This window comes from Leptopilina boulardi, unplaced genomic scaffold (genome assembly GCF_019393585.1).
Source record: "Leptopilina boulardi isolate dan_hultmark-lab unplaced genomic scaffold, ZJU_Lbou_2.1 LbouV2_330, whole genome shotgun sequence".
NCBI lineage: Eukaryota > Metazoa > Arthropoda > Insecta > Hymenoptera > Figitidae > Leptopilina > Leptopilina boulardi.
Window position 1 is genome coordinate 3,916,332 of NW_026137897.1, and position 23,361 is coordinate 3,939,692.

Below are 23,361 nucleotides of genomic sequence, written 5' to 3' on the forward strand. Positions count from 1 at the left end.
TTGATTAATATTGTTAAGTAATATTACTACAGCTTTTTTCATAATGAATCCAGTGATATGAAAAACTCATTTTTGATAAAAATGTCGATTACCGACTATCTTCATCAGGACGGCAGAATGGTCATAAACACTTATTTGTTTATTACCTATTCCTGCAAAGTCCCTTCTTCCTATAGTTCCCCTTTTGATTGTTGTAGGTAATAGACGAAGAATATATAAGATGTAATAATTTTTATGTAAAAAATGACTTTATTCAAGAAATTGTTGTATAATATTATTCACTATTTGTATATACAGCCGATTTTTTTTTTGTCAAAGTAAACGAATGTGAGAAGCATTAATGTAGAATTTCATATTTAGCTCTTATCTTTAATTGCATTGCTAAAAAAATATTCGCGAAAAGAAGCTTTTATTCTTTTGACACTGCAATAGTAGAAAAGAATGGTCAGTTAGAGATAATAAGAGACGACACTCCAAGCAATGCAATTTATATTGTTATACAAAATTCAGCAAAGATATGATTTAGCATTGTATGTGTGAAACCTTTTGTCATAGTAAATTCTTAATATGGTCTGTTTTCTTTTTATATTAATTATTGTTTTTGTCATATCCTTGAAAACATGTATATTAAAATAGATTATACAGTAAAGTGATATTTTTTTCTTCCATCATAATTATTATATTTTTTTTCCCCACTTTCGTTTACATTTTAATACTAGTTCGTGTGCCGGTAAGTGAAAAACATGCCACGACGCTATCAACAACACAACCTTATTGCAAAACAAAAGTATCAAAAACAAGCGACATAAATATTCATATTATTCTACATAATAATCAAATGCAAAAAAATCTCGGGGATATTTTCTTCGTTTACTATAAATAAATTATCAGCGTACACTTTCAATGTAGTGCGGACTCTTTAAAAAAAATCACCTTTTTTAACGAATTTCAATTAAAACAATCGGAAATTTTAATTATCAAAAATATTAAGAGTTAAAATAATAAATTATAAATATTTAAAATGAACGAAACAATCGAATGATTAAATCAGTTTAATATTCAAATGTTTAAATAATTGAATTTTAAAAATAATCTCAAGTTTCAATAAAAGAATGAGTAGATGAAAAATAAACAATCTTTCTTACAGTTTAAAATCTAATTTTTTTTGAAAAAATATCGCTTTATTTCATGAGTCAAAAAATTGGTTAGTAAGTGGTGCAACAATTATTGTCCACTGCGGATAACACTGAAAATGATAAATAAATAATTTGTTTTGGATTTAAGTACCACACTAGTTGTAGATGTTTCCGCATAAAATGAATTAAAAAAAACACTTAGGCAATCTTTTTTAACTCGTCGAGACATGGTACGTTAATCATCATCTTTTTTTTGCACTGACCCTCAGTTTAATAATTTAAAGAGCGACACGACGATTATTTCGGTCTAGTTAGACTATTAAATTATGCTCAATCTTTTCACGGGATTTGAAATCGCGTGAAGATGATTCGATATACAGCTGTGACTCAAAAAAGATAAGTTGTGCTAGTTTTCAACACTCGGACGATGAATTTAAATCGGCCGGTGGAATTTTTTTGGTTCGAGTGATGCGATCCAATTCCGCAGCTGCATCGTTTCGCATTGTTGTTTTGTCCACGGCAACTCCATCTAAAATTTAAAACAGAGGATAGTTAGAACTAATTTTATTTTTTTAATATATTTATTTAATATTACTTTATAATTCGGGTTATTTTCCTGAGTGTTGGAAGTTGGGTATAATTTCCCCTGTTTATCAGGATGGTGATAAATCTAATGTCCAAAACTACAGACCGATAATAATTCTCAGTGCAATACCTAAGCTTTTTGAAAGTTTAATTTATGATCAAATTTACTCGGCATTTAAGAATGTCTTGATTGAAGAGCACCTTGGGTTCAGAAAGAAACGATCTACATCGACAAACTTATGTATTTTTACTCAGTACTTAGCGTCCTCATTAGATAGTGAATTACAGGTGGATACGATCTACACCGATTTTTTAAAAGCGTTTGATAAAGTCGATCATGGCATTTTGTTGTATAAACTTGGCTATGGCGTTTCTGACACTACTTTGAAGTGGCTCTTCGTGTTCTTAGAGTATTATTTTTATCACTTGTGAGACCCCATATAGAATGTTTATCAGTTATCTATTATCCTTAATACATTTATCAACAAGATAGTTTAGAAAAAATACAAAATTCATTCTTAAGATTTGTCGCAAGACAACTAGATATAACATTTGATTATTTTAGTCACGATTATGCAGAGCTGCGTTTGATTACAAAAATTCCAACTGTTAGCTAGTAGTAGATTTCTGAAGTTGGACCTTCAATTTCTTCTTATGATATTTAGTAAAAGTTACTTTATTCGTTTTTTCATTTTTCTCTGTGTATTGAATTTAGAAGTTTTTGTCAAGAAAAAAAAGTTGTAGATTTTCATAAATTTTTAAAAAATCATATTTTAAAAAATTCGTAAATCGAACATTTGGGCTCATATAAAAAAATATGTATATGAATTATTTCTGCAAATAAAGAAAAAAAATGTATCAGAATTTAAAATGTACCTAAGATGGACGATAGAGGCTCGTACGAAGGGAGCAAACAGGTCCATGCTGTAAAGGCTCGTTTTTTTCTCTGTGTATAAACATCAAAATAGTTTAAATTTATTAGCTGTGTGTGACTCGAATTATAAATTTATTATGGTAGACGTGGGAGGAAGAGGTAGAGAAAGTGATTCAGATGATGAATTTCCTGATCTTTCTCATAATGAGTATTCATCTTCTAGTGATAATGCAGACAGCGAAGAAGACGATGTTGAATATGATGTAAATAACTGGACTGAGAATGTAAGAAACTTTACCAGGGAGCTCAATTTTGAGCAAGAACCAAAAACTGCAGTTGAAAGAGATAAAAACTATAAAGAAATAGACTTTTTTTAAACCTTTTCTTTGATAAAAGCATTCTCGAAAACATTGTCCAGCAGAGCAATTTGTATCGAAGTCAAAAACAGGGGAATTCACATTATGATTTGACCGTTCCAGAGCTTCAAGCTTGGATGGGAATGATATTATTGATGGGGATACATCGATTGCCACAGATAAAAAGTTACTGGTCTAAAGACGCTGCGATCAGAGTCGAATTTATAGCAAATATTATGACACGAGACTGATTTCATAAAATTAGTGCAATACTTCATGTCAATGACAATAATAATAATCTTCTAAAAAGTCATCTAGATTACGATAAAATTTTCAAACTTCGTCCTCTCATTGGCCATCTAAATAAAAAAACAAAGGAAGTTTACACTCCTTCAAAAACTTTATCAGTAGATGAATCAATGATAAAGTTTAAAGGAAGATCAAGTTTCAAGCAATATTTGCCATCAAAGCCAATCAAAAGAGGCTTCAAAGTGTGGTGTTTGGTTAATTCCAAAACTTCATATATTGTAAATTTTGAAATTTACACTGGACACTTATAAGTGGTGGCACAGAATTTTTTACTTTTTAGTTGACTTGGCTGTAGTGAATGCATACATTCTCTACAAAATTGCAAAGAAGAGTGATATTGATCAGTTGAATTTTCGAATTAATTTAGCGAAGCAACTTACTGCGAAGTTTTCAGAAAATAGAAACAAAAAAAACGGCCAATATCTCATCTTCGAGCCAAAAGAGGAAAAGCTTTGATTCCAGTTCAGAAGACGTTGGAAATCATATGCCAGACGTTGTTAAAAATCGTCGACGTTGCGTCCTCTGTAGCACAAAATCGTCAGAAAAACGAACAAATGTCATTTGCGTGGAATGTGATGTCCCATTATGCGTCAAAGAGTGTTTTCGAAAATATCATGGGAAGTAAACCATGAGAAGAAAAAAAGGAGACTTTTCAGTTATGTTGATAAATATATGGGGTTCATGATCAGTTTTTTTATAGGGCTATAGGCGAAGATTCACTTTACCAAAAAAAATCCAACGCACTTTCAGCGGAACCTCAAGGGTCGTGTGGAAGACCGTAACAAATTTCAGACGTATCAGAACGATTTTAAAAAATTCGTCCACCATATTGGCTCCATCTTTGAATTTTTAGAAATTTCAAAAATCTGACTTCAGATTCGTAATTAGTAACCCCAAAAATCCTCGAGAATCGAGTTTGAAACAAATTGGGTCAATTTTTTAAATTTTATCCGCCATGTTGAATTCGCCATTTTGAATTATGAAAATTTTAAAAATCTGCCTTCAGATTCGTAATCAGCGATCCCGAAAACCTCCAAGTAACAAATTTCAGGCGAATCTAACAATTTCAAAAATTTGTCCGCCATTTTGAATTTTTGAAAACTAACACCGGATTCGTAATCAGCGACCCCAAAAACCCCCGAGTAGCCATTTTCGAGCGAATTGCATTAGATTTTCCAAAAGTCGTCCGCCATATTGGATCCGCCATTTTGAATTTTTAAAAACTAACACCGGATTCGTAATCAGCGACCCCAAAAACCCCCGAGTAGCCATTTTTGAGCGAATTGCATTAGATTTTCCAAAAGTCGTCCGCCATATTAGATCCGCCATTTTGAATTTTGAAAAACTAACATTGGATTCGTTATCAGCGACCCCGAAAACCTCCAAGTAACAAATTTCAGGCGAACCCGAACGATTTTAAAAATTGGTCATTTTTAATATTTATTTATACATATTTTTTTAAACAATAGAAATTTTTAGACATCATCTGGTCTAGAAATTTTGAAAGCTCTATTCCTCCTGAAGAAAATGCCTCAAAGCAGACTTAGAAATATTCATTTTGTTCAGAGTTATTGAGGTTTTTGTAGGTGGGACATATATGTCCCATGGGAACGAAAGGGTTATAACAGGAGGATAGAGCGCTCAATGACATTTTGTATTGACAAATGACAATATTCTCACATACAACTGCTTTTGCATAAAGAAACAAATCGTCAACTGTTTTTTGTCAAAAGACAAAAGATATGTTAATATTATTTCAGTATTGACTATAAAGTTAATGTCTAAAAATTTTGTATAATCTGCCCATATCAGGGCAATTCTTTTGAGCGTCTGTTTCTTCTTGTTAATTTTTTTTCTTGGTAGGTGTAGGGGGTTATTATTCTTTTGTTAATTCCTTAATTTATTTTGTTGGTTTGTATATTTTATGGCTTGCACCCCCCTATCCCAAACTTTATAAGCAAGAATTATCATATTACAGAATTTCATTTTTCATAATTTATTTTTTTCGAATGTTGTTAGAAGTTTATTGTATTTTATAATCATTTTGATTTGTTTTAACTATAAATTGAAGAAAAAAGTATTTAAGATAAGTATATTTCACTAGATAAATAATAATTAATAATTTTTACACCCATCTGCAACAGTTAAAACCTCACCATTTCGTATCGAAGCAGCAGTCGAAATATGCTCAAGAAATGATAGAAAATCTGCAAGAAGGTGAAGTAATAATTCAAATGGATTTTTCAGAGAATTATGCTTTTGTTGTATAAAATGCAGTACAAGCATTCCATTACAACAATAATCAATGTACACTGTTTAAAGTAGTATTTTATTACCGCAAAGGTGAAGAAATATGTCATGAAAGTTTGATTTTTCCATCAGACTGTTTGTCTCATGATACTGTGGCAGTGTATATCATAAAAAAATCCTTGAATACATTCAATCTGTGCGCCATGTGGAAAAAGTGTTTTATTGGACTGACGGTGCAAAACAGCACTTTAAAAATCGTTTCCAAGTGTGTAATTGATTAGATCAGGAAAAAGATTTTAAAATATAGAATGGCACTTTTACGCAACTGCAAACGGAAAGGAGGCCTGTGATGGTGTTGGTGCAGCTTTTAAACGAAAAGCAGTACGTGCAAATCTACAGGCTTCATCAACAAACGCGATATTAACACCTGACACCTTATACCATTTGGCTAAAAATGAATTTAACGTCAAAGTCTTCTTTTACTCAACAAAAGAGCAGGAAAAAAATGAAGAAATCCACTTAATAAAAGATTTTCTGAGGCTCCGCTAGTACCAAAAATTCAACAAAACCATGCTTTCGTACCATCACCAGAAGAAAAACTTTGAATAAAATTATATTCGTTAGCAGAAGAAGGGATATTGTTCCCTTCTGTTATAATAAATTAGTAGAATCTTTTGTACTTTTTATAAGTAATTATTATTTCTTTACAGTATTGACTATAAAATACGGTTGAAAAGAGTTGTACAATCTGCCCTTTTCAAGGAAACGCTTTTGAGAATCAATTTTTATAATAATTTAAATGTTCTTTACATGTTCGTTCTTTTGAGGTTATGTCTCCATGTCAACCGTCTTTTTGTTTGTAATTTTATGTTTTAAAATAACCTCTTTTGATAATGCGGTAAGATTTTTATTCTTTCTTTATAAGAATTTTTCCAATTTCAAACTAAAATTGTAATTTAACCAATGTTTTTTCTTGTAGTCCTGATGAGCCATGTTATATGGCGAAAATGCATTAGAGTAGGTTAAATAAAAACCTTTAACTCAATTTATTGTTCATCAATTTTTTTACGGACCAAAGGCCACAAATTCCTAACAGGATTATTGTTACAATTAAGGTCCTTGAAATCTACAATTAATAATAATTTAATAGAATCTTCCGTCAGTTTTTATAATAAATTAAAAGAATCTTCTGCATTTTCCATAAGTTAATATTACTTCTTTACAGCTTTGGCTAAAAACTAATGTCCAAATGTGTTGTGCAAATCGGACCTTTTCAGGGCAATGCTTTAAATCATCAATTTTTATAATAAATGAGTATAATCATTTTCAATTTTGAAAAACTAACACCGGATTCGTAATCAGTGACCTCAAAAATCCTCGAGTAGCTAGTTTTAGGCAGATTCAACAAACTTTTGCAAATATGTCCGCCATATTGGGTCCGCCATTTTGAATTTTGAAAAACTAACACCGGATTCGTAATCAGCGACACCAAAACCCCCCGAGTAACGAGTTTTATGCAGATTCAACAAATTTTTGCAAATTTGTCCGCCATATTAGGTCCGTCATTTTGAATTTTCAATTTTGAGCAAACGGCATTCGAAAGGTACATTTTCAACATAAAATTTCTACCCATAGAAAAATTTTTAAAATATAACTTATTCTGGGCAGCGGGATAGCCCGCTTGACGTGGAATGACCCAAAATTTTAAAAAAATTTTAAAGTTCAAATAACTTTTAACGCCAAAGTAGACCAAAAATTCATTATAATTCATAACAAGATTTAATTAAATTATTTAATTAAACTATATATTTCTGAATTCATAAATAACAAAAAGCTTTATCTAAGAATAGAAAAAAATAAAATGATAATAATCAATTGATAAAGAATTTGTTTACTTTAATAGATGGTTAACTTCGATAAATTGTATTCAATAATATATTACATCTTTCAAATAATGTAAAGTGTTATAAATACGATTTAAAATAAAATTCTCTACGTACTTTTGTTAATATGGTTTTTGGGATCGCTGAATACGAATTTGATTTTACATTTGCGAAATTTACGAAACACAAAATGTCAGACAAAAAATTGGAAACTTTAACAAATTGTCTTTAAAAAAAAAGGGGACTTGGGGATTTTCGATGTTGGTAAATAAGGATTTAATGTCAGATTTGCAATATTCAAAATGTCGGATAAAAAATTTGGAGTTTTAACAAATCGACATCAAATTTGTTAAATTTGTTTAAGTTTTCAATTTATTTGTTCGCCATATTCGATCCGCTATTTATAATTCATCAAATCTTTCAAATCAAAAAGTAGCTTTTCAGGTAAAAAAAAGTACCATGAAAAATACTATTTTTTCTAACACACGTAAACCGAAAGAATAACCATTTAATGAAAAATTTTTAAAATATTATTAATTTTTTCAATAATTACTTTCCTTCCCTGGTCGCCGGAAAAGACTTTCTTTCCAGCCACTAAACAGGTAGGAAATAATGTACTTTCGGTGCGTGTGTTAGAAAAAAATATGTATACAAATAAAAAATGGAAAATAAACTTACCGACTTTAATGGGACTCGTACCAACGTTTCCAGGAGATCCTGGTGGTGGACCGGGTGAGGAGCCAGTTTTTTTATATAATAAAGAATTAAAGAAATTTGCTAAGACTCCTTCACCTGATGGAGTATTTCCTGTTCCTTTGGGATCCAACTTTTTATTAGGAGAAGCCACCTGTATTTTTAATACCGAATATATGTAAGATCATGATTTTTTAAATTTAGGCCATTCCACAAAAAATAAAGCATGCTTTCGAATGATGATGAGGATGCTTTCATATTTAAAACATTCATCTTTTTTATTTTAATTCAAATTAATCAATTTTATTTAATTTTATTTTTTATCATTTTAATAATAGGTATACGATATTCTAGTTTCAACGTACGACAAGTTTATAATTCCATAAAAATTCTAACATAATTGTCATTTTAATAAAACACATTGATGAACACTGATAAATTATAGCAAAAATTAAATTAATTATGAAATTGATAATATCGATCACTCTGTATCTGATAAATTAGGTTAAATTTTCAAGAAAAATTACTTTAATAATTTTAACAATGGTAGATTTTCTATTCCTTTACTAAATGTTACAATTAACTAAAATCCTCCTCAAAAAGGATATAATCGATAATTAGATTTTATATTTTTTTGTAATAGATGCTAAAACTGGAACCCAGTTAATTTTAACCTGCTTAACAAATGCAGTTCTTGTTAGAATTTTTAGTTTCGATATTAATAAGCTCGAATTTCTATGTAACCGAATTTTTAAACTAGAATTTATATTGAATTAAATTTTCATACTTAAGAATTTTTATTTAACTGAATTCATATTTAAAGGAATTTTTATTCAGTCGAACTTTTATAAAACAGATTTTTTAGTTGACCGAATTTTTATTACTTATAATTTATATTTATCAGAATTCTCATTTGACAGAATTTTGACTCAGTGAAATTTTTAAATATTAGAATTTTTACTTGTACGAATCGTCATTTCATAGAAATTTTGAAAACGCCGAATTTTCAATTGACCGACATTGCAAAGGGCCAAACAAATATCTGACAAAAATTTTGACGGCAATTTTAAAATTAATTAATATTTGTTCGGAGATTTGCAATTTCGGTCAAATGAAAATTTGGTAATTAGATAATTATCTCAAATATTACTGGGACTTTTTATGCCTAAAGTTAAATAAGTAATATTCAATTACTTACAAAAAAATTGATCAGACTTTACCTAGGAAACTCAAAATTAATTATTTTGTTTAAAAAAACACAGCATTTTAACAATTAGAAGATACGCAGCACAACGCTTGGCAACGTTGCTTCTTGTAGGTTAGGTATAGAAAAAGCGCGAAATTTGAAAGTAGTATAAATACTATATATAATAGTATATTTATCAAAGATTCATAGTAATAAATAATAATTAATAAATATTACTTTAATAATAAATTTATTATTGAAAATTTTGAAAAATGATATTAATAAAATTAATTTAATAATGTTATAATTTTCTTACACATTTCAGGAAAATGTATAAAAAAATTATAATTTTTAGTAAAATATGTAATAAAAAATTAATTATTAATTTAAATTCTTTTTCATTTTAGTTTTAAATTGAATTAATTTTAATTGATTAAAATTGAAAAGTAAATTAAATTTTTTTTAATTCAATTTAAATATTTTACGAAATATACTATTTGTAATTTTATTAAATAAAATTGACAAAACCGTCTTTAAATTACAGTTATTTTTTATTATTATGATAATATCTGTTTATACTATTTTATAAAAATGCAATAAATATTTTTCTTCTTCTTCTAAATAATACATATAAAAGTCCAAATATGAAATAAATTTAAATATTTTGTTTTAACTAATTTACTACTAACGTTTCGATTTTTTAACACGCTAATAAAAATATTTTCTAATATAAGTTTAAAATTATAGTTCTTAATTGATTCCGTAAATTAATAATAAAAGAATAAATAAGATTCATAGGATAATGAAAGAAAAATATAATTCAAACTAAATTAAAATAGATTATAGACACTCTGTACATGACAATTTCCCTGAATATATAAAATGTATAAATCCAACGTTGCCAAGCGTTACGCTAGTACTACGTGAATGAAAAGAAAACTTAAATGGTGATTGTTTTGACTAGCGACGAAGGGAGAAATTCTGTTAAATTGAAATTATATAAAATAAAAATTCGTTAAAATAGAGAATCTGTTTTATAAAAGTTGAACTATATAAATATCCCTAAATATTAATTCAGTTAAATAAAAACTTATTAATATAAAAATTCAATTCAATATAAATTCTACTTTATAAAATTCGATAGCGTATATGTTTATAATTTTTTTAAAAATTCGAGTTTATTAATTTTGAAACCGTACAAATTCAAACAAATTCAGTATTTGTTCTTCATTTGTTTAAAAAATTAACTAGGCACGTACTTATTATTTGATACCAGATTTAATTTTAGCAGTATTTTAATTATCAAAAAAAAATTTAGTTTATTTTAAATTAATAATCGAAAATCAAATTTTTTTAAAGACTTTATATAGAACTCCTCAATTATCTTAAAAACTGGAAAGTTTAATAAAACTTTTAAAAATTATGAAATATTCGATTAAAAATGAGTTTTCTATTAATAATTTTATTATAAAATTAAATTTTTATTAAACTTGTATTTGTATATAGAAGTTATTTAAATAATTTTCTTGATTAAAAAAAACCTTCAAAATTCACGATAGATTATTAAACATTATAAAATATGAGCCATGTACCAATGAAATTAATCTTGCATAAGAACTTGCCATATTAGAAACATTAAGTATTTTACAAACATACAAAACACTGAATGAAAACATAAAATGAAGACACATTTCCAGTAGGAGAAAGAGATTTAATTAAAATTGTAATTAAGGTAACCAGACGTTTAAAAGGAGTTTAGTAACGATTAAGTGATCGTTAAATATATATCAAGCGGGCAAAAATGGAAGAATGGATACGTCATTAGCTTGTCGTATACGAGCACAACACAATTATTATTATTATTATAATTATTATTATTATTATAGCGCCAAATCAAAAACGATTATATATTCGTTAGGCACAAATGTCGAAAACATGCTTTAATTATAATGGATATGACCTGAACGATTGGTCCTATGCTTGCCTGGTTCCTCGTCGTTGGGGACCGAGTTGGATCTTTCATTCCGGATAAAGCTGCTTGTTGTCTTGCCAAGAACACTTGTTCATCTTCGGCTTGAACTTCTAATTCTCGCGTTACGCACTGAAAACATTTTTTTTTCTCATAAACATTTACATTTTTCAATTTTCTAAATTATTAATTCTGTAAGATTTAATAATTTAGAAAATAAAATTTAATAAACACTTTTAACTGAGCTTAACTGTCGTCATTTTTTTTTATTATTAATTAAATTTTTAATCATAATATATTTTTAGTTTCATAAATTTCATAATAGTTTTAGTTGGTTTTCATTAGAAGAAATATAGAAAAAGTCAAAATTTAAATTTTAATAATTTTTCACTTTTTGATTATTCGACGATAATCGTCGATAATCAAGAAATTTTATAAGACTGCGTTGTATGATGGTAAATAATTTGTGAAACCTATGATCTTTTTTCAAAAATTATTTAAAAGACTTTAAGTAAAATAGAAAAATTAATATTTTAACATGAAATTAATAATGAGCAGGACTTACAAATTATTTATTATCATTTAATAAATTTAATTTAATAAATATTTTATTTACATTAATTATTGTTATTAAATATTAAAAATAGAGTTTAATAATTCCTTAATAAAAATAATTTCATAGGAATCGAATTAATTTGAATTAATCGAGTTCTGTCAAAAAATACAAATTCTATCTAATCGAAATTCTGCGAAGTAAATATTCGGTTATATAAAAATTCTCTAATATAGAAAATGGAAATTCTGTCAAAAAATAATTTGACGGCAAAAATTCTATCTAATGAAATAAAATATCTAATTAATTAAATTAATGTTAATTAATGTTAATCTAAGAAATTAATTTTAGGAATTAATCATGCGTGTCTTAAAAAATTAATGTAAAAATAAGAAAGGTATTAAAAAATTTGTCATACTTTTCTATTTGTTGGTGGTTGTACGATTACATTTCGATAATAATCTTCTGGTTTCATAGATTGCATATTTTCATGAAGAATACTGATTTTCTTCATGTTATCCCAACCTGCAGGTCTGAAAAAAATATTTCAAATAAAATATCACAAATAAATTTAAAAATATGCTTCGATCTTTAATATACCATTTAATAATTATTATGAAAGCATTCATAATTATACAATACATGAAATTTATAAAAATTTATATAAATTATATAAAAAAAAATCATAAATAAATTTATAGTAAAATACCTATAACATGGGAGCGAAATTAATTCACAAGTAATGTAATTATAAATTATTTATTACTAGCAATATTAAACGCGCGCAAGCGCGCCAAATTGAGTATTTCGTTATTTGTTATAGAGAAATTAAAAATTAATATTATCAATAATTATTTAAATTTATTAGAATATTATTCCATATTAAATGATAAAAATAAAAATTATATGTTTATAGGCCTCAGATTATTAATTATCAAATTATTAAATTTTAAATTCAAAGTCTTTTAAAATTCAATTATTTTCCAAATTTTCAATTTAAAATCAAATGAAATTCAATTATTACCCAAAATTTCCATTCAAAATCAACTAAAATTCACTTATTTTCCAAATTTTCAATTTAAATTCAAATAAAATAAAATTATTTTCTAAAATTTCATTTCAAAATTAATTATCAAAAATCAACTAAAATTGAATTATTATTTAAAATTGTAATTGAAATTTAATTATTTTCCAAAATTTCAATTCAAAATCCAAGACAATTCAATTATTTTCCAAATTTTTAATTCAAAATCTTTTAAAATTCAATTATTTTCCAAATTTTCAATTTAAAATCACATAAAATTCAATTATTATCCGAAATTTTAATTTAAAATCAACTAAAATTCAAATATTTTCCATATTTATCTATTGAAAATTAACAAAAATTCAATTATTTTCCAAAATTTCAATTCCAAAATCAACTAAAATTCAATTATTTCCCAAAATTTTAATTCAAAATCAAAGAAAATTCAATTACTTTCCAAATTTTTAATTCAAAATCTTTTAAAATTCAATTATTTTCGTAGTTTTCAATTTAAAATGAAATAAAATTCTTCAATTATTTTCTAAAATTTCTATTCAAAATTAATTATCCAAATTTTCAATAAAAAATGAACTTAAATTAAATTATTATTCAAAATTTCAATTAAAATTCAATTATTTCCCAAAATTTCAATTCAAAATCAAAGAAAATTCAATTATTTTCAAAATTTTCAATCAAAATCAACTAAAATTCAATTATTTTCTAAATTTAAAATCAAATAAAATTTAATTATTTTCTAAAATTTCAATTCAAAATTAATTATTAAAATTTTCAATAAAAAATCAACTAAAAATGAATTATTATCCAAAATTTTAATTGAAATTTAATTATTTTCCGAAATTTCAAATCAAAATTAAAGAAAATTTAATTATTCTAAAAAATTTGAATTCAAAATTAATTGAATTTTCAATAATTTGAATTTAAAAGCATTTAAAATTTAATTATTTCTAAAATTTTCCATCGAAAATTTTTTGAAATTTAATAATTTCAATTATAACTCTAAGGGAATTCAATTATTTTTAAATATTTTTATAATATTCTTTGAAAATTCAACTATCTGAAACCATTTTTCAATTAAAAATGATTATCAAATTATTGTATTTTGTCTGTAATTTCTAATAAATTTTTTAGTGAAATCATATAAAATTTTAATTAAAATCACTTGAAGTTCAATTAATTTCCAAAATCTCAATTTTAAATCTTTTGAAAATTCAATTAAATTTAAAAAATGTTTTCCAAAAAATTTTTTGATAAATTATTTTTAGTTCTGTAAAATTTTATTATTGTTTGAAAATTAACAATATCTTTTGAAATTTAATTATTTCTAAAATTTTCAAGTTTAATTTGACACAAATTTGACACGTCATAAGATTACTATTCAAAAAACACGTGAAATCATAAAAGACCAACTTCAAGTTAGGACAGAAGGACAGACCAAGCATTTTATTATTATATAATATACAAATAACTTTTGTTCAGAATTTATAAAAGGCACGAAACCCTAGATGTAGGCGCTTTGTAACACAGAAAATTAAAAGGCATTAAAAAAAGCAAAATTGGATTAAAATAATAAGCGTTGCAGCTTATTTTAATACCTAATAATTTTCTGTGAAAGTGTTAACATTGGTTCCTGAAAGGCTCCAGTTATTTTCAGATATGACGATAAAATTTTAGCAAAAAACAAACGCAGATACATAAGAGTTTAAATATTTTAACATTCAAATTTATTTTCATTAGAATATAATAAAATTGCGGATTGCAAAATCACAATATCAAATTCAAAAATCAGCCATGGTGTGTGAATAATTTGACAGAGTCGTAATTTTTATATTTACTTCAAATTATACATTTCATATTCACGTTAAACATAAATTAACAATTAAATTATTAATATTGTTTAAAAAACACTCAATTACAGAAAATTCTTTAGTTTATGAAAACAATTTACATTAGATCTAATTATAATCTGACTTTAAAGCCAATTCAATGGCATGTAAACTTGCAAATCATTAGAACGCAATGTACGAATATAATGCGCAAAATAATATTGATACAATGCATTGTAGCTTAAGTCAATATTGTATTCCGAATTGAATTTATCAATTCTTTTAATATCTGCAGAAGTTATTTTATTACTCAAGTCATTACTTGTAAGTAAACCCTCATTTGTAACGACAAAAGTATTATGAAATATATCATTATATTTCTTTGAATTTAACATTAGACGAAATGGTTCTGCATGATAAAAATGAATTTTATCATTGACCATCAATTTATGTTTTACATTTATAAGCGGTTCATTATTTTCCTGAGTGCCATTTATTTTGTATTCAAAAATGGAAGAACCATTTCGTTCTAAACTTATTGAAAAATATAATTCACCTTTAAAATACACATGAGCATCTTTTAACAATTGTTCTAAGCCTATTGTCATAGTCTCGTAATTTATAATTATTTGCAAGAATTTCCAATATGCTAAACCTAAAACATCAAATGAATATTTTAAATTTTCTATTTTCTTTGAAATTTTGTCCAAACCAACATTTGTAAAAAGAAAAATATTATTCTGCGCTATTGAATTATTATAACCTTCCAAATTGAACTTTAGACGTTTAGGTTCGCGATGGTAAATGTGTAGTTCATCATTAACTTCAAACTTGAGTACATCATTTGTGAGCAATTGTTGATTTTGCGATTTATTAGGAAATTTATATTTCATAACAGTAGAGCCATTTCGTTTTAAGTTTAACGAAAAATATTCATTCTCATCATAGATTGCATTACTTAATTGTTTTAAAGATAATTTCATGTCCTTGTAATTTATAAATATTTGTAAAAATACCTTATTATCCAAACCTTGAGCATCAAATCTATAATGAATCAAGGGAAAATATGTTTTGCCTTTTTGAATTTCTCTTACTTCAACATTAATAAACGTAGTCTGTGAAATGGTATGATACGTTACGTCACTGATATACGTATTACCAAGAATTTCTTCTACCACGTAAACAGAATAAACATCTGACAATAATTTGACATTCACCTGTTTTCCAACAATAGTGTGACAATCGTTATTCAAATATAGACAAGAATTTGTGAGATCAATTGTCGATTCAATGGTAAACGTGACGTTAAAATATGTTTTCATCATTTTTGTCATCAACATTAAAGGGGAAATTTTTCTTAAATCTCGTTCATAGCTCATAGTTGGCAAATTTTTAGGATTTATACCAAAATCAATGGCAGGCATTACAGGATGTCCATTCAATACTCGTAGTTCCAATTCGGGACTTAATGAAATATCTTTGATGACTTTTTTTAAAAACGGCAATAAATTTATATCGTAAAGGTCAAGAAATAGTTCAAGAATAGTTGGAATTAATTCAACAGAATCGTCAGTTGTAATTTGATTGTACGGAATATGGCGAATACGAAATTCACGTAAATTCGTATCAGTTCCATCATATCCGAAGAGACTGATAAATAAATTTAACTTTTCCTCGTATCCCCATTCTGTAAAATAGATTCCCTTTTGATAATTTGAAATTTCCTCATACTTGTAAGGAGATGCTGATTGTAACATTGGATTTTTCATTACAAATTTTTGTTGATATAAAGTGGCAAACATATCATTCCACAACTTGAATGTTTCTCCAAAATCAACAGCATTTTCTTTTCTGTTGTAGTATTCAGCAAACTTTTCCAATAAAATCCAACTAGATCCTTTTTGGGGTTGTAAAAATCTGTCTAGATTATTAACAGCAGATATAAAATGAAGGTTCATATTCGTTTCCGGACAAGTATGTGTATTTAGATTTAAAGTGTATTTGTCACATTTTTCTGAACGTATAAATAATGATGATCGATCAATTAATTTCAATGATGGTACAATATTTTTACTGCTGTAGGGACTGAAACCAGTTAAATAATCATAATACTCTATTATATCAACCTGATTTTCCAAACCAAGATATAGACTATACTTTAACGACTTTAAAGTATCAATATCATTTACTGATAATAACATTTGTGTGTAATAATTTTCAACGAATCCATAAATTTGTACATTTTTGTAAAATTCAGACTCAAATTCTTGTGATTCGAAAAGTGATGCATCATTAGAATCAAAAATTGGCAATGATAACCAGTTTTTGGTTTCAATAATCATTCGTACTGGAACATTATTTGAAACAGATATCATAGGCACGCAATCAAAATTTGCTGTTAATGTTTTGGTGAAATTTCCCTTCCCCGTAAGATCCAATATGTTTAATGTTTCATATGGAGAATCAGCAAGACAGTAAAAATACAAATTTTGTATTTGAGAAGAGGTTTCTACCGTTAAATTGAATGTTGTACCTCGTTTAATTATTATTTCAAAATGAGTTTTATAATGAGAGAATTGGTTTTGAATTGTATGACTCGTCCATGGTTCCGAAAATTCTCGAACTAAAGGCACGGCAATTCGTGTAGTCATCTAAAAGATGAATTTATAGTTATACGTAAAATGCATATTCTGATGCAGAAGATTTATCTTTTAATTAATATTTTAAAAACTTACGTTCAAATTCCATTGCAGTGTATTTTGTGATATTGTACTCGACACAAATATTAGAAGCAATTTTATGAATATTAATGAAATCATGATTTACTACTTCGTTAGTAGTTACTACCCCTTTTAACAACTTCGATCAAAAGTAGTTAACTTTTACTTCTTATATATTCCTTACTGTTTACATATATTATGTGAAAATCGACAGAAGTCGATGATGACGTAAATCGATATCTGGACTAAAATTTAGAATATTTTTTATTCATTAGTCAACAAGAATATAGATGTTACTACGTCTATTTGCGCGTTCCATAATAAATTAGAATAAATTAAAAATCTTATTTTTTATATAAAATTTTAGACAGGGAAATAGCAATTTCTATTTTTTACTGTTTATAGAGGTATTTCAAAAATAAACAAAAATTTAAAATCTATGACGTCAATCGATGACGAAAATATTAAATAAATAGAATGTTTTTTATTAAAAAGTCAACAAGAATATAGATGTTACTTCCAATATATGTGTCATTTACAATAAATTAGAATAAATAAAAAATGCTATAAAATCTAAGACATTGGAATGATCGTAACTAAAAGTTGATAGAGAAATGTGTAAAACATTTCAATTTTGTAAAATTAATTAATCTGTAAACGAAATAACATCGAAAATGTTAATATTAACTATTTTAAATTTATTGCTTCATTTCTATGTTTCTAACGCAGACCTGCCAGTAAAGTGGAACGAAGTGGTATGTTGAAGTATTTAATTAAATTTTAATTGAATAAGTTAAATTATTATCATAGTAACTTTGCATTTGATGTTTTTTCAATTAAAATGTATAGATGAATATAAATTTTTTTCTATACAGAAGAAACATATTTTTATATTTATAATTATTTTTTTAAAATAAGTGCGATTCGATGAGAAATTTACCACTACTTTAACTCTTTGAAGACAAGTGTTGCTTTCAGGCAACATGGACATTTTTTTGGTTATTTTAAGCATAAGTTCCATGATTTTTAAAACTAAATATTAAACCAATGTTTTCCATTTAGTCAAATAAATTTCCAATTCTAAACTTTGGTTTTGAGACAAAAACCTTAATTAGTTTCGCTGAAATATGTAGCCTAATTTTGTATGGCGATAATCCCCTCAAAGGAAAACCAATCATATTTAGCCGTAAAGACTGATTTTTTACTAGTGAAAATATATGAATAAAATTTGTAAAAATCTTAACAGAATTCATAAAGAAATTTGGTAAAAATTTGGTTAAATTCTATAGAAGGACCAAGCTAAAATTTATGTAGAATAATTCTATACAATGTGATAAATTTCTCTTGGAATCGCATATATGTTTTACTTATAAACTTTAGAATTGAAAATTAAGAAATGTGTAATAATTTCTAAATATAATTTAGGAAACTGAAAGGATTGTGAAGCCAAGTGTTAGGAAATTTCAAAATGCATGGAAAAACAACATGTACCATGGACTAGTTTTTCACTACAAAAAACACTTTGGAATAATAATTAGGAAAGATACGACATTTACACTAACTATAGAATCTTCACAAAAAATTGAAAATTTTAAATTTGTCTGTCCTTTTGAAAACTCAGATAAATTTATCGAAATAAATTTTGCTGATACCCAAAATAGTACAAGAAATTTAACAACAAATCTTGACTGCGTTCCATTATTAACAGTATCATACAATGTACCAGTGGTGGTTAAAATTAAAACTAAAAATTGGTCAGTTTTACCTGTTTTTGATTCTAGAAATTTAACTTTTCTTACCTCACACAAAGCTGAACAAGAATTTTACAAAAATATTCAAACTTATGGTTTTGTTGAAAATCATCAAACACAAATGATACTGTCAGCAAACGATGTTAAAGAAATCTTATCAGAGAAGTTGAGTTTATTTGTTGGATTACAAAATCAAGCGGATATAATAAAATACTACAATTATCTAACAGGTGCCAGTCGATATGTAGATAAAAATGATTCATTAACATATTATTTAGTAGACAAGCAACGACATTTCTTCCGCACAGAAAAAGATGACTATGTGAGCGGATATTATAAAGGTAATTGGATAACACTTTCTGGTGGAGTAGACGAAGTTTTACAACAAAACCGAGCTCAAGAATGGATTGAATTACATGAAATTGCGCATTATTATGACATACAAGATCATTCGCTTGGTTTCGGACCAAATACTGAAATATGGACAAATATTTTTGCTTGCTTCTACAATAGTAAATTTCACACCAACAAACAGACAGAACCAGTTAAAAATGAACTTGCAGAATTCTATCAAAAGAGTAAATCTTATGAAAACTGGAGTTATGCAAAAAGACTAGAATTTTTAGTGACTTTATTTGCCTTCGATGGTACTGATAAATCTTTTAGGGAATTTAACATTCGTTACTATTCCAAGGAAAATAAGTTGAACGTAATTACATTAATTTTAGAAGTATTTCTCGATCTTTACAATATAAATTTATTGCCATTTTTGAAAAAAGTTCTCAATTTTAAAATCGATATGCCGTTAATAAGCCCTGATATAGAATTGCGACTTTTAACTGGTCATCCTGTAATGCCTGCCATTGATTTTAATATAAAGCCAACAGAGTTAAAAGCCCGGAGTAGAGAAAACGATTGGCGACCATCCTTATGTTTAATGTTGTTGCGAAAAATGAAGAAAAAATTGGTCGATGTTACTTTTACCATAGAATCACCAGTTGATCTCACGAATTGTTGTCTTTATTTGAATAACGATTGTCACACTATTGTTGGAAAACAAATGAATATTAAATTACAGGCCGACGTTTATTCTATTTTTATAGCCGATGAAAAAAATGGTAAAATTTACATTAGTAAAATAGACTATCACACTATTTCAAAAGAAACAAAAATTCATTTGATAGTAAATGAAATACCACAAAATGAAGTATTTTTACCTTTATTAAATTATCATTTTTCTGCCCTCGGTCTTGGTTATGAGAATTTCTTAAACATACTTATAAACTATAAACATATGACAATAGGCTTAGAACAATTGTTAAAAGATGCTCATGTGTATTTTAAAGGCGAATTATATTTTTCAATAAGTTTAGAACGAAATGGTTCTTCCATTTTTGAATACAAAATAAATGGCACTCAGGAAAATAATGAACCGCTTATAAATGTAAAACATAAATTGATGGTCAATGATAAAATTCATTTTTATCATGCAGAACCATTTCGTCTAATGTTTAATTCAAAGAAATATAATGATATATTTCATAATACTTTTATCGTTTCAAATGTCGGTTTAAAAAATGTGGAAAACAATGAATTTCAATTTATTTCTTCGGATATTAAAAGAATTGATGAATTTTATTCAAAACACATAGTGGACTTGAGCAATAATGCATTGTACAAATTTTATTTTACACATTATATTCGCAACTTGCGTTTTAATGGCTTGGAAAAATACATTCCAAATTCTTGGGTTTAATGGAAGACCCAAAATTTGTAACAGGGGGAAAATGCTTATTAGAAGCAACGTTCGTAGATCATGTTAAACGAATCTTTTTTTTAATTATAATTTTTCGCTACTTTTAGGATTTTAGAACTACGTTCAGATAGAAAAAATTTATCTTTAGATATATTGTTATATGATGTAATAGAGTAATAATAATAATGCTATTAAGAATAATAATAATTATTATTATTAACTTTCTTCTTGTATGTTGTTTACGAAATATAAACTGTGAGTAACAATTCTTCTTAATTTACTTATTAATTTTAACATAATTATTCGCATTTTAAAGAAAGAGACCTAGGATGCAAAAAATCGTAGCTTATGTTTATGAAATTTGGAGATTTAATAAAATCCATTGAAATTTAAGTCTGCATTATATCGAAAATATTCAACAAAAACTGAATTGTATTTCATATTATTAAAAAGGAAGTTTTAATCAAGATAAAATAATAATAAACATAATCAAAAATTTTTGCCTCTTTGGTTTCTTTCTTCAGAGTGCGTCACATATGTTTCAACTTTTACTTATTGTTTTCATTATTTTCTTAAAGTTAAAATCATTTATTTCATTTCAATATGTATTAATTTTTGATGAAAATTTATAAAAATAACGTCTAAACTTCAACCCACTCTACTTTCTACAAATTTTCTTTTAATAAGTTAATATTTTAGGGATTTATTACTTTTATATAGGACGTTAACAATTTATTAAAATATCAAGCCAATTCCAGAACTTTCACTTTTTTGGGCTAGGGCGTATGAAGAAAAATCCCTCTATAGCGTAAAATTTAAAAATTGATTCGATTTCTTCAAAATTCGTTACTCGGGGGTTTTACACTGAGAGAAATAGTCTTTTTAATTTAAAACTAATTTCCTTTTAGATCAAGTCATTTTATGGTAAGAAGAATTAATTTTAACATAAAAGGAATCTTTTGAATAAGAAAAGATTAGTAGTTTTTTGATAAAACGAAAAAAGTTTTAATAATAAAGGATTTCTTTTGTTTTTCAACGAAATCTTTTTATGTGAAAAGGACAATTGTTTTCTGTCACTTGACGTAAGAAAGTTGACATTTGTTTATTTTAAAAAATTAATAGAATTCGGGATGAAAAAATACATCACTTTTGATATTATTATAAATAATGACTGACGATGATTTTAAAAGTTTTAATATTTTATTGATTAAATTTGAATAGGGTGACTGCCCCAGTGAATGAACAAATAGTGATTTTCGCAACTTTGTCTAGTTGTTATTTTTAAACGGTAGTTCAATGACAGCTAAAAAATGTAGTACTGTATTCTAGAATACTCTAATTTTTTAATAACATTTTTCCATTTTTAAATAAAATAACCAGAACTTAATAATTAATAAAAATATAAAAAATTGATGAAAACACCAGTGAATGAACATGGTGTATCAGTGAATGAACACTCGTTATTCTTAGATCATTTGATACTTCAAATATTTTGAAAATTTAAAAAGATTTATTCTTTATTACCTTTTAAACAAAGAAGTGACATCAAATATAATCTTTAAAATATTTTCGATACTTATAGGTCAGATAGTGGCCATTTTTAATGTTAAAGTAAAACTTTTGGGGTTAATAAAACAGCGTAAATGAAATATATATATTTAAATGTAATTCGTAAATGTATTTCAAACTAAATGTAATTATCATTATTAATAATTATTATTATAATTATATTATATTATAATTATAAAATGTAAATGTAATTATACAAAGATTCTTTGAAAAGAATTCTTTATATCCTTTGTTTTGAAAAGATATTCTTTTAAAATTTAACATTAAATATTATTGTTAAAGAAATATCGACTAGCATCAGAAATACAGATTCTTTCAGATGACTGCACTTTAGTTGTTTATATTAGTAATATGTAATAGAAATTAATATTATTTAAACAAACAACTTTAACCCTTTGCGGCATAGTGACACTCCTGAGTGTCACCTTTTTTCTTGCACTTTTTTGAATACTTTAGCCACTATTTTACACATTTCAGTAACAAAATGTATTTAAAATGTATTTTAGAATATCTATTACAATATAACTACATTAAAAAAGTGTTTTTTATAAATAAAATAAATGTTATAAACAAATTAAGTTTAAAAATAGCGTTTTTTTTACAATAAATGTAATCGTGACTAAACAACAATAGGAAATAACCTAACAATAATGTCTATAAAGTTTTCGGGGTCGCTGATTACGAATCTGGCATCAGATTTTCAAAATTCAAAATGGCGGATCCAATATGGCGGATGACAGAATGAAAAATTGATCGGATTTGCTTAAAACTTGTTATTCGGGGGTTTTTGAAGTCGCTGTTTATGAAAATGACTTTGGATCAATTTTAACAAAATTGTCCGCTATATTGGATCCGCCATTTTGAATTTTGAAAAACTGACATCGGATTCGTAATCAGCGACCC

General features: G+C 26.2%; 3 protein-coding genes across 5 annotated transcripts in view; 1 reads left to right on the top strand and 2 right to left on the bottom strand.

Annotated features, from left to right (window-relative positions):
* Window positions 1–226: 226 nt before the first annotated feature.
* LOC127285329 (cytoplasmic dynein 1 light intermediate chain 2) overlaps window positions 227–23,361 on the bottom strand; it is an 85,864-nt gene continuing 62,729 nt past the window's right edge. The window contains exons 7-10 of one of the 3 annotated variants that reach the window (XM_051311290.1): window positions 12,213–12,327; window positions 11,257–11,373; window positions 8,072–8,219; window positions 227–1,665 (exon numbers count right to left, since the gene is read on the bottom strand). In XM_051311290.1, the coding sequence (XP_051167247.1) occupies window positions 1,550–1,665; window positions 8,072–8,219; window positions 11,257–11,373; window positions 12,213–12,327 (496 nt within the window). In that variant the 3' untranslated portion in view covers window positions 227–1,549. Of the gene's footprint in view, window positions 1,666–8,071; window positions 8,241–11,232; window positions 11,374–12,212; window positions 12,328–23,361 lie in introns of all 3 variants that reach the window. The other 2 variants (XM_051311289.1, XM_051311288.1) reach the window with 2 other exon arrangements.
* LOC127285326 (uncharacterized) lies at window positions 14,247–17,533 on the bottom strand. The gene is made up of 2 exons (XM_051311282.1): window positions 17,398–17,533; window positions 14,247–17,313 (listed from the first exon to the last, which is right to left on the bottom strand). The coding sequence occupies exons 1-2, from the start codon at window positions 17,479–17,481 to the stop codon at window positions 14,809–14,811; spliced, it is 2,589 nt and encodes an 862-aa protein (XP_051167239.1). The 5' UTR covers window positions 17,482–17,533; the 3' UTR covers window positions 14,247–14,808.
* On the top strand, window positions 17,955–21,160 carry LOC127285328 (uncharacterized). Its single transcript, XM_051311287.1, has 2 exons — window positions 17,955–18,137; window positions 18,808–21,160. Exons 1-2 carry the CDS (start codon window positions 18,057–18,059, stop codon window positions 20,887–20,889), a joined length of 2,163 nt encoding a protein of 720 aa, XP_051167244.1. The 5' UTR covers window positions 17,955–18,056; the 3' UTR covers window positions 20,890–21,160.

Bases quoted from the DNA above. Each gene is read 5' to 3' on its own strand.
- LOC127285326 (XM_051311282.1), bottom strand. From the start codon at position 17,481: ATGATTTCATTAATATTCATAAAATTGCTTCTAATATTTGTGTCGAGT. The intron at 17,314-17,397 runs GTAAGTTTTTAA...TTCATCTTTTAG, and splicing joins CACTGCAATGGAATTTGAAC to ATGACTACACGAATTGCCGT.
- LOC127285328 (XM_051311287.1), top strand. From the start codon at position 18,057: ATGTTAATATTAACTATTTTAAATTTATTGCTTCATTTCTATGTTTCT. The intron at 18,138-18,807 runs GTATGTTGAAGT...AATATAATTTAG, and splicing joins CAGTAAAGTGGAACGAAGTG to GAAACTGAAAGGATTGTGAA.